The sequence below is a fragment of the Equus caballus genome, chromosome 6 (genome assembly GCF_041296265.1).
Source record: "Equus caballus isolate H_3958 breed thoroughbred chromosome 6, TB-T2T, whole genome shotgun sequence".
Lineage (NCBI taxonomy): Eukaryota > Metazoa > Chordata > Mammalia > Perissodactyla > Equidae > Equus > Equus caballus.
The window spans coordinates 21,954,128-21,967,701 of record NC_091689.1 but is presented as its reverse complement, the minus strand read 5'-3'; the positions used below and the strand labels follow the sequence as shown (position 1 = coordinate 21,967,701).

The 13,574-nt window shown below is 53.5% G+C and overlaps 1 protein-coding gene across 6 annotated transcripts in view; it reads right to left on the bottom strand.

The window, feature by feature from the left end:
* The window catches only part of AGAP1 (ArfGAP with GTPase domain, ankyrin repeat and PH domain 1), a 558,771-nt gene extending 546,313 nt beyond the window's left edge, over window positions 1-12,458 (bottom strand). For 2 of the 6 annotated variants that reach the window (XM_070269555.1, XM_070269554.1), the window contains exon 1: window positions 12,199-12,448. In XM_070269555.1, coding sequence (XP_070125656.1) covers window positions 12,199-12,361 — 163 coding nt within the window. In that variant the 5' untranslated portion in view covers window positions 12,362-12,448. Of the gene's footprint in view, window positions 1-12,198 lie in introns of all 6 variants that reach the window. The other 4 variants (XM_070269557.1, XM_070269556.1, XM_023642639.2 and 1 more) reach the window with 4 other exon arrangements.
* Window positions 12,459-13,574: the final 1,116 nt, after the last annotated feature.

The window sequence follows — 13,574 nt, the reverse complement described above, 5'->3', positions numbered from 1 at the left end:
GGTCCCGAGTTCAGGGACTGAGGAGCAATGGATGGGGCAGTGGCAACCACTTCGGAGTCAGGAAGAACCTTGAGATCAAAGTTCAATCCCATAGATTCTGGGATCTGAAACTGACACCTGAAGGGACACGTGCATTTCCCAAAGATCCCATGGGAAGTCACTGAGCCAGAAGCCTGTCTCAGATCCCCAGGCTAGGGTTATCTGTCCCTCACAGACCACGTAAAGTCACCAAGGCTGTGATCCTCCGTGACATCGCTCTGCTTCCAGGAAGCTGTCCCTGTGTGACATGTTCCAACAAGAAAATACCTGTGTTCCATATCAATACATTGGCCCCTCCTAAAAGCAAAGTCCTGGGACACAGAAGACTTTGTGCCACCCCACCCCCAAAATCACCGAGGCCCAGAGAGGGGCTGCCCTCCCAAACACACAACTCAGCATACAAGTCAAGTCAGAGTTCAATTTATGTGGAATTCAAGACAGAGTCCAATGCGAAGTTTCCCTTTGCATTCAAGTTTGAACCGTATCAAGATTAACCCAGCAAAAAGGCTGCCCTTCCAAAGCACAAGTTACACCAACTTCTCTGCAGAATGAGACAGCCTCGCACTCGATCCACCTGAACGAAACCTTGTCCCTGCTGTGCCAACAATCCCCCTGGAATCAGACTCCACTCTTTCTGGAAATCTTTTGGATTCCAAGCCAAAATCAGACCAGCCTAGGAAAACTCTGCATTCTATGGAAAACGCTATTTAAATTATCCCCTGGACTGGGTGGAGAGATACCCAGCACATCAACAAGCAGGAAGTCAAGGCGATGGGTATGCACCAGCTCACTCTGAACATTCTTTCAACTCCTCCACACGTTTGAAAATTTTCATCAAAAAATGTTGACGAAAAGAGATTGCCCGAGTTGCGACCAAATTTCATCTCTTTTAGCAGTAAAACGTTTTGCTCACACAACTCCCAGACCCTAGACCAGCGGCACGCCCCCTTCCCCAGGGCAGACCCAGGAGGGGCCGAAGTCCACACAGGTGGGTGAGGGCTCCGCTGAACAGGTGAGCCGTTCGCCGACCACACCCTGCTCTCCACCAAGCGCCCCAACGTTCACGTTCAAGGAGGAGTGCAGGAGCGCCCCATCTTCCCAGACCAACAGGATCACACCACGCCACGATTCTCTGAGCCCCAGGCAGGCAACCTGCAAACTGAAAAATCTCCCATTCCACTCCATTCCATCAGAAGAAGCTAGGATTCTAGAAGGAATGCGGGCTCTGCAGTCTAAGTCTGGAAGCCTGAGCCACTTTCAGAAACAGCAGCACTGCCATGGAGTCCAGACGCCGCTCGCCACCCAGGTGGGGCCCTAAAGACTTGTGGGGAGAAGCACAGAACACAACTGCCCCCGGCCGGAGCACTGCTCTCAGGGTGCTCCTGGCCAGGAGATCTCGGAAAGGGTCGGGGCTTTGGGAGTTGGAGGGGAAAAAACTCTGATTTAGACTACTGGCAGAAAGAGATATACACATTTTTTATTCCCAGCATAAAATGACCAGAAAGGCAAGTACAGATTGAGAAAGCTCGGGAAAACTGAATTTTTCCTAAGTGAAGAACCGGAAACTGACTTTTTTGTGGGAAGATAAGCGGGGTTTCTTTCGGCAGAGATGACAGTTTTCCAAGGCCTCCTGCTCGATGAGGCAAGATGACACGCATCTGTCAAAGACCCCCCCCAAATGTCATTAGCTGCCCATCTTCTGGCGTTCAAACAGGGCTTCCTCCGGGAGCCCCTGGGCCTGTTCTCTGCACCCTCTACTCGCCTAGGCCCTTACACACCTGGCCCACCGCACGCACACGCCCTGTCCTTGTACTGCTCACCTTTGTGCTCCCAGCACCCGCTCTACAAGACTATGGATTAAAGCCATTAAGTGAAAAATATACACACCTGACAGATAGACAAATCTAGATGGATACATGCATCAAGCATCACGTGGTAGACGCTCCGCACGGCTCTGAAAGAGGCACAGGTGGCCAGGAGATCACCTGTCCGGACCGGCAGGACCACAGCCCAAGCCCTGCGAGCAGAAGCTCAGTGTCATATATGGGCTGATCCAGCTCCTGGAGAGAGATGCACACCAGCCATACTTCCAAGGGACTGACGGACGTAGACTGTGCCTCAGACACCCAGTGAAGAATCTGCACAGGAGGAAGTGGCTGCAATGCATTCTGGATGCCTGACTCTCAGCCTGTTGACAGACAGGGGTGACTCCTGAATGCACACAACCCAGCCCATCTCACAGGGACAGAGCCTTCCTCTACAAATCCTGGGTAACCGTCCTGTGGGGCCGAGCACTTGCCTCCTGCCCAAACCTCCGGGCATCTAAAGGTAGAATCCCCCAGACTTGCCCCCCACTCCTGTGCTCCCAGGAATCAAATCTCAGTCCCTCCTCCCGGGTCCCTCCATCCCAAGATGCACAGGCAACCTAAGGGCTGCACATCCACGTGTGTCTCTAAGGCCCCTCTGTCTCTCTCCCCAGCCAGGCTCCCACCTTCCCTCACAACAGCCCTGACTGGAACCCACCCTGCCCCTCCCCACTGCCACGCCCCAGCCCTAAGTCATCGCCTCTTCTATCCTCTGTGGCAACAGCTGAGCATCACAGCGACGCTCCCCTCCACAAAAGGAAACCCGCAATCAATAGTTTCCTGCTGCCCGAGGAAAGCGCTCCCAGCCTGCTCTCCAGGGCCAGCAGCACTCTTCTCCATCATTCTGGCCTCTCACCCCCAGTTCTCCACGCAGTGCAGAGATTCAGCTCCGGATGCTCCACTCCCACTACCCACCAGCCTGAAAGGCCCTCCATGGACTGCCGGATGCTACCCAGCTTCCAGGTCCGGTTGAGTTCATGCTCTCCACAGAACCCCCTCCCCGAGGCAGCCACACTGCCTCGTATGGCTGGTTATCTCAGCAGGTATTGCTGTGGCCCCCTGGGCTGGATCTGAGGCGCGCTGGGAGAGGGGCTCATGTCCCACACATCTGCATACCCCTAGAGACAAAAACTGCGCCTGGCCCATTGTTGCTGCTTGATAAAATCTTGCCCATTGATTCTCACATTAGCCACTTCCTACACTCAACAAAGTGAGGATAAATGTGACCCTCCCACCCCCATCCCTCAAAATAAATATTTGCGTTTGTTAAGCCGCTGGAGAAGTTCACACACGCACACACACCCCCGAGCCGCACACACCCCTCGATCCACAGCCATTGGGTCCTAATAAGCTTCCCGGTTTAGGTCTTGGTTAGCGTGGCCTTTGCCAGCAGGGATGGGCAGCTCCCGGGACACAACAGAACAAACAAAGAAAATAACCCCTTGAGAACAGCAGAGAGTTGGCAACACTGAGCCTTTCTTTTTTTCTTTTGTGTCTTCCACATAATTGCTACAAACAACTGAAACTGAAGAGTGCTAATACGTAACCACAGCACCGTTCAGAGCAGCAAATGAGTTTCCCTTCAAACGGCAACACGGACCCAAAGGCTATCTCCAACCCAGGACAGTCCAAATCCAGCTGGAAATGTATTAGCCACTTAAATTTTTTTTTTATGTACAAAGAGTGGAAAGAATGAAAAGCAAAAGAGGGAGGCAGCAGGTAAGCACAGTCTGAGTGTCATGAAACGAACCTGGAACAGCAAACGAAAGTCTCTCCAGATAGGGGCCACCCGCCTGATGGAGTGGTTTCAGGATCAGCTGTATCCAGCAAGGGAGAAGAGTAACAGAAGACAGAGCACTTAGCTCCCAAGCACACATCCTACAGGAACAGGGGCACGCGGGCACCAAACGATATGGATGTAAATGTGCACAGCGGTGCTATTCCTACCAGCCCCAAATAGGAAACGACCCAAATGCCTACCAACAGTAGAATGGATGAAGGCAATCATCTCTAACTACACACACTACGGACGAGTCTCGCCTCTGCCGACCACCTTGTCTTTCTCGATCCGGATGCTGGTTACCCACAGGTGGTCAGTTTGTGAAAACTTCCTCCCTCTGACAGGGGCATCTTTCCGTATTTCAGTTCCATGTCAAAAAAAGAGTTAAAGACATTCAGGCAGTTTGAAGGGGTCTCAATTCCAAACTCCAAATAACCATCTGTGGAAAGTGAGAGACCCGGGCCTGAGGGTGGAAGCTAAAGCTGAAACAAAGCTCATGTGCGTCTCTGTGTGTGTGTGTGTGTGTGTGTGTGTGTGTGTGTGTGTGTGTCTGAGAGCAGGTTCAGCAGCCTGAAATAACAGGAGCTGTGTTGGAACAGGACAAGACTGAACTACCGCTCACAGCGGCACCCAGATCTTCGAAAACAACAACAAAGGGTGGGCTGACGGGCTTCCGGAAGTACCCTCCCTGGAAAGTATGCCCATTCTGCCCCTCGCAGAAAAGGACACTGGAAACATAAACAGCAGAAGTTTGGGGCAATCTGCTCTCTCCAAAGCAATTTCTGTTCCATTACAAAAGCGAGCAAGTACTTATCTATAATATCAAATCTTGCTGAACGCCACCATCTGCCCTCACAAAGAAAAAAACTCTTTCAGAAAACTAAAGTGGGTCTTGTTTTGTGGTAGGCATTCACTAAAAAAAAAAATTCTAATTCCTTCTTTTCAAGTGTCCTCAATACGGTTAGTATGTCCATATCAAGTAAAACTCACTGAGTTAAAAGTTCATTTCCTAATGATACTGTTCTCTCTTTGAGACTGTTCTCTCTCTGAGAATATGGTAACAGTAGCTTACGCGTGCCCACGTCTTAAGCTGGAAATCAACATGCTTCTATTTGCTAGAGCTTGCTGAATGTTGACATTTCTAAGACCAAACATAAATCGCTGGTGAACATGGCTGGTCATTATTTGGAATTCTTCTCTCAGAACCGTGAGAAGTGTTTCCCACCCTTTAAAAAAAAAAAAGCAGCTTCTAACCATGATGCTAATGACAACCAGACGGCGTGAGCAGTTTTAAAGATTAGACAGTTGCTTGTGTAGAAACACGGTACAAATACTCCAACACGGCAGCCCAAAAAAAGACAATCCCCATCAAACAGCGGGAGAAGTGTGAAATTTGCAAATGAGCCCCCGGTTAAACAAAAACACCAATCTGTTCCCAGAGAGCTCGGGGTGGCCACCTGTTCCGGGCTGGTGGCGAGTTCTCATCACCAGTGGAAGAAACAATATCAGAGCGATGACAGCCCCCTCTCGGGCCCTGGTCCCCACCCTCGAGTCTATATTTAGTCTGCTCTTTATGGAAAATGTCCCGACCTCGCACACAGACAAACTATTTGGCTGGTATATTCAAAGGGTCCCTTAACAACCTCTTCTGGCGGGGGTGGTATTTGCTCTGCTTCCCTCCGGAGCCAAGACACCCACTTCTGGCCTCGGTTCACTGTGAGTGGGGAGCACAGGGAGATGGAGGGGCTGGACCCAAACTACAACGCCAGCCCAGCCCCTGGAAGGGTCATCAGTGCATCTTGGGAAAGTCATTCCACACACAGCCCAGTGTGCAGGCTTCTCACACTAGGAAACGGGAACCAAAAACCCCTCTCAGCCCCTCCGAGGCCCAAGGCTCCCAGAAGGATGGGGCTGGCTGGGGGCACGAAGGCGCGTGCGCACTCAGACCCCTCGCAACAGTAACAGATGCTGTAGAGATTAGAGTCCCTTCTGCAGAGTGGATTCCGCCTCTCAGAGAGAGGTACTGCACCAAGGGAAGGAATTATGGAGCTAAGCAGCAGATCAGAACCCCGAACCCTGGATTTTAAAAATCACTAAGCTTGATCCGATTTGCCCAACTCAATCACTTAAGCAAAGGACTCAAAGCATCCGGAGCGTTGGGGAAGGGGGTGGGAGCACGGGACCCGGGTTTGACTGAATGTTGAGAAATCTGAGAAAAGACCAAATCAGTAGTTAAAACAAGCCAGAGCGAGACTCACGAACTATAAACACCTGCAGGGTACACAGGAAAAGAGAAGGATGCAAAATAAGGGATTTTAGTCTTAACAAAATAAAAAGTCTGGTTTGGGCAAAAGACAGAGGTGGCAGTAACAGGGCCACAGGTTTTGTTTTGAAGGTTCCTGCAGCTGCTGTAGCGGGTTCTCCCTCCTGAGTCACTTCCTCCAGGCACCCCCCTCACTCCCCGCAACAGGCCTTGTAAGCTGCTAATAACATATATCTCTCCTTTCACAGAAATGCTCTTTTAGCTCTGAAACAGCGGTAACAAAACGTATTATCTGCCCAATTATCATAACAAGTGAATATTGAAGAACCACATCTAAATATATAGGAGAGGATGCTGAAAATCAACAAAAGACAGGAAGGGAAGTCCACAGAACCACAGACCAGGACTTAAAAGGGAATGGGACATCAGCTGGTCCTACCTCCCTAGGGACCGCCTTGGCGATGTCCATCCCCCACCTGACCACTTCCCTCACAGGGTACTCAGGACCGTGGGAGTAGAGCGAACATGGACTTGAACTCATTTGGACCCGGATTTAAATCTCTCCTCCCGCTGTGTTTAAGCTGTGTCACCCCTCAGCAACTCCCTGGGCTGCTGGCCTCCCCCATAACCTGCAGGGAAAGATGAGAGGAAGACCTCTCACTGACTGGAGAACTGCCTGGAAGAACGAGCATGGGAGGGCTGGCCCAGAGAAGACCCTGCCCTTCACAGCGACGCTTCTCAAAGTGTGGTCCCCGGACCAGCAGCATCAGCATCCTCTGGAAACCTGTTAGAAAAGCACATTCTCAGGCTCGCTCCAGATCTACAGAACTAGAAGCTCTGGGGGTGGAGGCCAGCAATCTGTTTTCCCAAGCCTGCCAAGAGATTTGATTGTGTACTCAAGTTTGAGAAGCACGGTCTTCAATGTTAGAATGAAGAGACTACGTTATGTCAGTCACCTAGCTGTCACTCATTGGTCCCTGTCAATGATATTATTCTATGTCTGAAATCCACTTACACCGGACATAAAGAAACGCCAACCTCTTGCAGATAGCCAGGCTGGAAAAGTGGCCAGGATTCAGCAAGCAGATCTTCTTCTTCCCCTACATCCACTAGAAAAAAATCTCATTTCCACCCCAAACGCCACATGGCATTTAGTTGCCACCCAGGCTAACCCACCAGATCCAAAAGGTGCCCAGTTCTAACACCTGTGCTCTCACGACAAGTTTCAACACACCCTCACTTCTGCCGGAGGATAAACACTATTTATATTACCAACGAGCAGCACAAGGACCCAAGCTCCGGAGAAAATGCCAGCCCCTCCAGCAAGTCAACAATCAACAAACAATTCCTGGACATCCTCCAAGGACCAGACATGACACGCTGGATCACTGAGGAGAGGAAAAACGAACACGACCCGATTTCTGCCCTCAAAGGGCTCCCAGTCCTTCAGGCTGGAGTGGTGGAGGAAGACAAGAGAACAGAGCTGGGGACACAGTGCAGGAGACCCCATCTGTGCCTGGGAGAGGCAGGGAAAGACGATGGCATCAGCCAGATGGGAAGGGACGCCTGGACCGGGAGGAGTCGGATGCCAGTAAGGCATGAAATTTAACTGGAAGCAACAAATAGCCAACTGAGAATTCTTTTTAAGGAGGAGACTACAGTATTTACATCAATAACTAAAAGGCCCCATACCTGCAACCTTGGATGAAATTTTAAATATTACAAATATAGTCAATAGTGGCAAAGAAAAATTATGCTCGTCCACGGCAGGAAGAAGAAATTTGTTCCCTAAACACCTACACTTAAAACACCAGATCAAATAAATTTCCCAATGAAAATCAGCTCTTACAAAAGTTTTGCCGTGGTAAGCCACTTGACAGAGGACGTGATACTTTGGGCTATTTGTAGCAGTCTCAAATGCTTGACACCTCTGTAGCGGGAACACACTCTTGGGATGGTTTGCACATATGGCTTGTGGGACTATGAATAATCAGGAGCTGGGTTTCTATCTCATAAGGAGGTACAGAGCCGGTGCTGAGGTCGGATCAGCCCACATCCCCTCTCTCGGGCAAGTGTCCTACACTTTCTGGGTCTCAGAGGTGGCATCTATGTCATGGGACTGCCACAGGATACATCAAGATGATACAGGGTCAGCACTTGGCAATCTGCTGTACACAGACACTCCACAAAGCAGCTGTCTCATGGGATTAAGTGGGTTCCCTGCCCCATCTTCCCAGGGGCCCCAAATGCCAGGGCCCAGCCCTGGAATGCTCCTGTGAAAGTGCCCTTACCAGGAATCCTGGCAGACTACTCCCGCCAAGGACAGACCATTGGGACCTCTCCCGAACCCTCAGAGGAAGACACACCAACCACCGGTGGGGTCAGTGGGGAACTTGGTTCTCCCAATCTGCTGCCTGGTGCAGGTGGAGGCACAAATGCTGGTTGGGGGCCCCACCACTGCCAGATGAATGAGCTGGCTGGGTTCTCTTCCACATCACAGTTCGGCGGCTGGCAGGCTGAATTACAACGTGCAGTTGCTAATAGAGGCTTTATCCTTAAAAGAAGAACAAGCTTTATTTAATGAGAAAGGCAGCTGACTCATTTACCTCAACCGGTCAACCCCGGACAGACTTCTTAAAGGAGAATCAGATGGGGAAAACCGAAAACAAACTGTTGACGCTAGGGGCACGCAGGCTGCAGGCTCATCTCTGGGCACGGAGAACACCCGCGCAATAGGGCTGCAATTCACAGCATGGCACAGCCCTGTGGGACACCCCAGAAATCTGATCAGGTGAATCTGAAAATGATCGGCAATGTTTCCATAAACGCCACCGATTTGGAGGGAAAAAATAAATCTCTCAAAGTCTAAAATAAAGATTTGGGGGAAAAAAACACCCTTTTTTTTTTTTTGGCAAGGTAATGTTCTAAAGCAAGACAGACCAAAATCACATTTCCCATGCCTCCAAATAGGGCCACAGACCCATTCTTATTTGGGAATCTTGGTGAGCTCTTTCAACTAAAATACATCAGATTCAATCCATCATTAAGAGCTTTTTTCAATCCTGACCCCACTCTGAATCACCCTGAAATGAACATTTGCCAAAACAGCCTTCCCTTTGACAAGGCCACTCCCCACTCTAACAGCAAAAATTCCTGAAGACGCCAGAAAACAGGGAAATTTTAAGTAAATTATGGTACAGCCAAATGCTAGAATATTATGCCAACATGAGAAATCGCATCTTAAAAGTTTTTCATAACACTGAAAAATGCTCACACTATGCTGATCAAGAAGCTTGTAAGTATGACTCCAGTTCTGTGTATGCACACACAGAGGCGGGAAAAAATGTCTAGCTAGACATCCTCCAAAATGCAGTTTTCTCTGTTTGGTGGAACGAGCGATTTTTAAACTATTGACTACGATGTGCATATACTTGTCCTGATTGGAAATGGTGATATTTAAAATTCATGAAGATTGACACTTTGCCGCTGGACCATCCTAAGCTCCAAGGTTCCTAGGCAGGAGCAGATCCACGTACGTTTCTTGGGGTTACTGTGATGCTCCGGGGGAACACTCAGTTATCGCACTGGGTTCCTCCAAACGCATCTTCAGTCTCCAGACCCCAGGGCAATGCTCTCTGGTTCAGTACGTGTGAATAAGCCACACCCTACACAACTGCACAAAACTGTTTCTGCAGAGGTCTCTTCTCACAGGAAAAATGTCGTCCTGCCACGACTGAGCAATCCTCTCCATGTCCAAAATATCAATGATGTAGACATAAATCACAACCATATCTTCAAACTGGCACAGAGTGGGAGAACATTTCATTCTAACAAATGAACTTAGGTTTCATTAGAAGGGGCAGCGTAAGGTTCTTGGGGAGGCTGCAGACCTGGGCTCTCTATTCAAACCATCTGTTGGTTCAGACCAGACTTTGAATGACCTCAGTCAAACGTTCAAGAGGTCAATAACCCTCCCTGAGCCTCCATCCTCTATAAAACGAGGATATTGAAGCTGGCCCACATTCTCTCCCGGGGTTGGTACAGCCACACAATGAGATGATGAATGCAAGAGTATCTTAGCTAAAGTTTTACACAAATGAAAGGTGGTATCATTGTTGATAATAATGCAAAGAACAGAAGCATATTTGAATGGTTCTTAAGCCTTATTAAATTAACAACAGCCCTGACACAAGATAGACGCTCCTTTTTCTAACAGAAAAATAACAGCATCATCAAAGCCCCAAACAGGATTCATTCACTGATTCTGAGTCTTCTTAAAAATGATAAGGATTCCAGCCAAGAAGGGGTGTGAAGTCTCGCATCATAAAGGCAGGCATCAAGCTACCAAAAACCATCATCTAGGACTCACACAGTATTTTTTTTAAGAAAAGAAACACAAAAACACATCCTCTTGCTAGAAAGTCAAACTGCTTTGCTGAAAGTGCTTGAGAGCCCAGAGCTCAGCTTCAAGAACGGGAAATGAAAAGGAGGCGTCATGAATCACACTCAGCTAGAGGAATGTGCACAGTGACAAGGTGCTCTCAGCCAGCTGCACTGAATACTTGGGCACCGGCTTTCAAAGTGTTTCATCAGACTTCTGAGGATGCTGCCTGAGAGCTGGAAAGAGACAAGTGAAACAGGCACTGGGCCCTTCCACTTTGATGGCAATGGGACCAGAGCTCAGGTGCTGGAGGACCATTTCTGCAACATCACCCCGGCAGCAGCAGATGTGTGCAGGTCCACGGCCTCCCATAAGTCTCGTCAGAGGCACACTGCAGCCTGTGCCTCTCGAGGAATCTGGAAGCACCTTAAATTGCCAACAAGGCAGCCAGGTGCACTGAGAGCCAGGCCCCACGTAAAGCTGGAGCACAGCTCGGATCCTCTCCGGGAATCAGCAAGTCCCCTGTGGGTACAGCCAGCCAATCAGCAGTCTGGCCGGGACACTGTTCAAGTCCATGGAGCTGCCAAATGCCAAGAGGATCAGCACCACAACACCCACCTTCTCCATCTCACCGGCCAAGCGTCAAACCAAGGCACTCTGGGGTTAGCAATTCAGACTTCAAGGGCCAAAGCAAAGCCCTCCAGTGACCGAGGCGTCCCCACTCACAGATGGGGGTAGTTGGGCGACTGCCCGCAGCCGGGATTTTGGACACTGCCAAGCCTTGGAACGTTCTCATTGTTCCTCAACAGCGGCCCTACTGGTCTTCGCTTAGGACAGTTCCATATTACAGGCAACCCACCCTACAAGCCTTTTGCCATCACTGGCCAACAGCGATGTGAGGGGAAAGACTGCATTGATCGAGGCTGGGGTATAACTCCATATTCTACATTTACATCCTGCCTGGTGCCCCAGGTGAATCTGGGCAGGACCAAACAGAGACAATCCAGAAGCCTAGGAGCACAGGAACAAGAGCCACTGATAACCCCGAGAGACCACAGGCCCAGGAAAGGAGAACTCTGCTGCACCTGTCCGGGGGGGTCAGAGCCTTGCCTCACATGCAGGACGGGGGGTGGCCTCCAGGGATGTGAAAGTGAGACCCTGAGGCTGTGGGATCCCCTGCCCTCCTGCTAGGGTGGTTCTTCTAACTTGGCCCGGGACTTTTGGTAGAAAATGCTCTATGGAGGCCAGCCTTTGCACAAGGCAGGTGGACCTGCACCTGGACAGGATGCCGCCCTCAGCGGGGCTGGCTCTCTGCGTGGGCTCAGTACAGCTGCTTCCACTGTGCCCCTGAATTTGGCAAAGACGTGAAGGGGGACGGCCTGCTCCGCCTAAACATGCTGTCCAGAGCCTCATCCCCAGCAGCAGCACCTCTCAAAACACGTCTTCAAAGTCCAGCAAGACGCTCGGCCCTGGCCTGGTAACCTGTCACGGCCCGGTGGCCGCCAATCCTTCCAGCTGGTCCCCGGTATCAGCTGGGCCGGGTCCCTCGAACTGCCCAGGACACGGCCTCATCGAACCACTTTCTCACAGGAGACACTCTACTGCCCATTCTGGAATTAACGCTGACGGTCCACCTTCCCCGGCAGAGCCCGCGGCGCGCTCGCCCGGCCCTCGGCCTCCCCCTCGGCTCTCGCCCGGCCCTGCAGGGTCAAGAAGCACCGCAGTGCTCACGCGGCGGGGCAGCCGCGTGCCAAGGGCCGGCGCGTGTGTACACAAGCACGCACACTCACACGCGCGCGCACACCCCGCCGCGCCGGGGGCACCCGCTCCCCCGAGCTTTCCAGAAGCCCCGCGGCGGCCCGGCCCTCACCTTCGATGGCGATGACGTGCTCCCGGATCTGGTTCTGCAGCACCGGCTCCTCCACGCGCTCCAGCAGCTCATAGATGGAGTAGATGTTGGGGTGGACCGACTCGAAGCGCTGGATCTCGGCCCGGATGGCAGCCGAGTTGGCCAGCTGCTGCTGGTAGTTCATGGTGCAGGCGCCGCGCCCGGAGCCGCGCGCCCCCCGCCGCCGCCGCCGCCCCGCGCCCCGGGGCCCGCGGGCCGCCGAGCCCGGGGCGCCGCAGCCCCTGGGGAGCCGGGCCCGCCGGCGGCGGGCGGAGGACGCGCGAGAAGAAAGGAGCGGGCGGAGCAGGCGCGGGGACTCAGTTCATGGCCGGGACGCGCGGCCGGCGAGCGAGCGGGCCCCGGCGCCCGGGTCAGCGCGCCCCCATGGAGCGCGCCGCGGCGGGCGCGGCCGGCCCGGAGGAGGCTCGCTCGGGCGCCTTCCTGCGCCGCAGCCGCCTTCCAGCCCTAGGCGCTGCCCCACCGAGCAGCCATTAAAGCCTAGGCAGCCGCCGCGCTCCGAGCGCCGGGGCCGAGGGCCGGCCCCCGGGCAGTGCCGCGCCGCTCCGGGCGCCCGGCCGCGGCGAGGGTCCGCGCGCTGCGTGCTGCGCCGCCCAGCGCGCCGAGGCCCCCGCGCCGAGCCGCCGCGCGCCGCCCGCCGAGCCGGGACCGAGCCGCAGGCACCGTGCGAGACGCGGAGCCCGCTCCGAGCGCCGCCCGCCCGGCCGGCCCCCTCCCTGGCACGCAGGGCTCCGGCCCACGTCGGCCCCGCCTCCGCCCGCGCCCCGCCCGCCCGCGCGCTCGCCGCCCTCCGGCCGCCGCTGCGTCCTCCGCGGCGCTTCCCAGCGCGCCGGATCCCGGGGAATTGCGCCAGGCTCCGCCCCGCGCCTGCCTCTGGGCTTCCTGGGACTTGTAGTCCGCGCCGCGCCGCGCCGCGCCGCGTCCGCGCCCCGCCGGGACCGCGGGAGGAGGAGCGCGCGGCGCTGGGTGCCAGGCGCGCGGCCGGGGCCCGGGGGACGAGGACGCCGGGCCATCCCGCCTCCGACCTCCGGCGCGGCCCGGCTCCCGCCCCGGCCCTGTCCGCCGGCCCCTGCGCTGCCCCGCGCCCTGGGACCCGGGAGGCGGTGCGCGTTTTTGTTTATTTCCGAGCTGCTGGCTCCAGCAGCCTCTGCGACTCGCCAGCATCCCCAGACCGCACTTTGTTGGCTCCCCCGTCCCATTTTTTAACTTTCTGCCTCCTTTTCCTAAAGTGACGTGAGTGCCTCGTTTTAATAGACGAAATTTCTTCCCAAAGGCAAAGAGCCTCCGTGGCCGTGGGGGCGTGGGTGGCACACTCCGCGGGTGAACCGAAGTTTGCACGG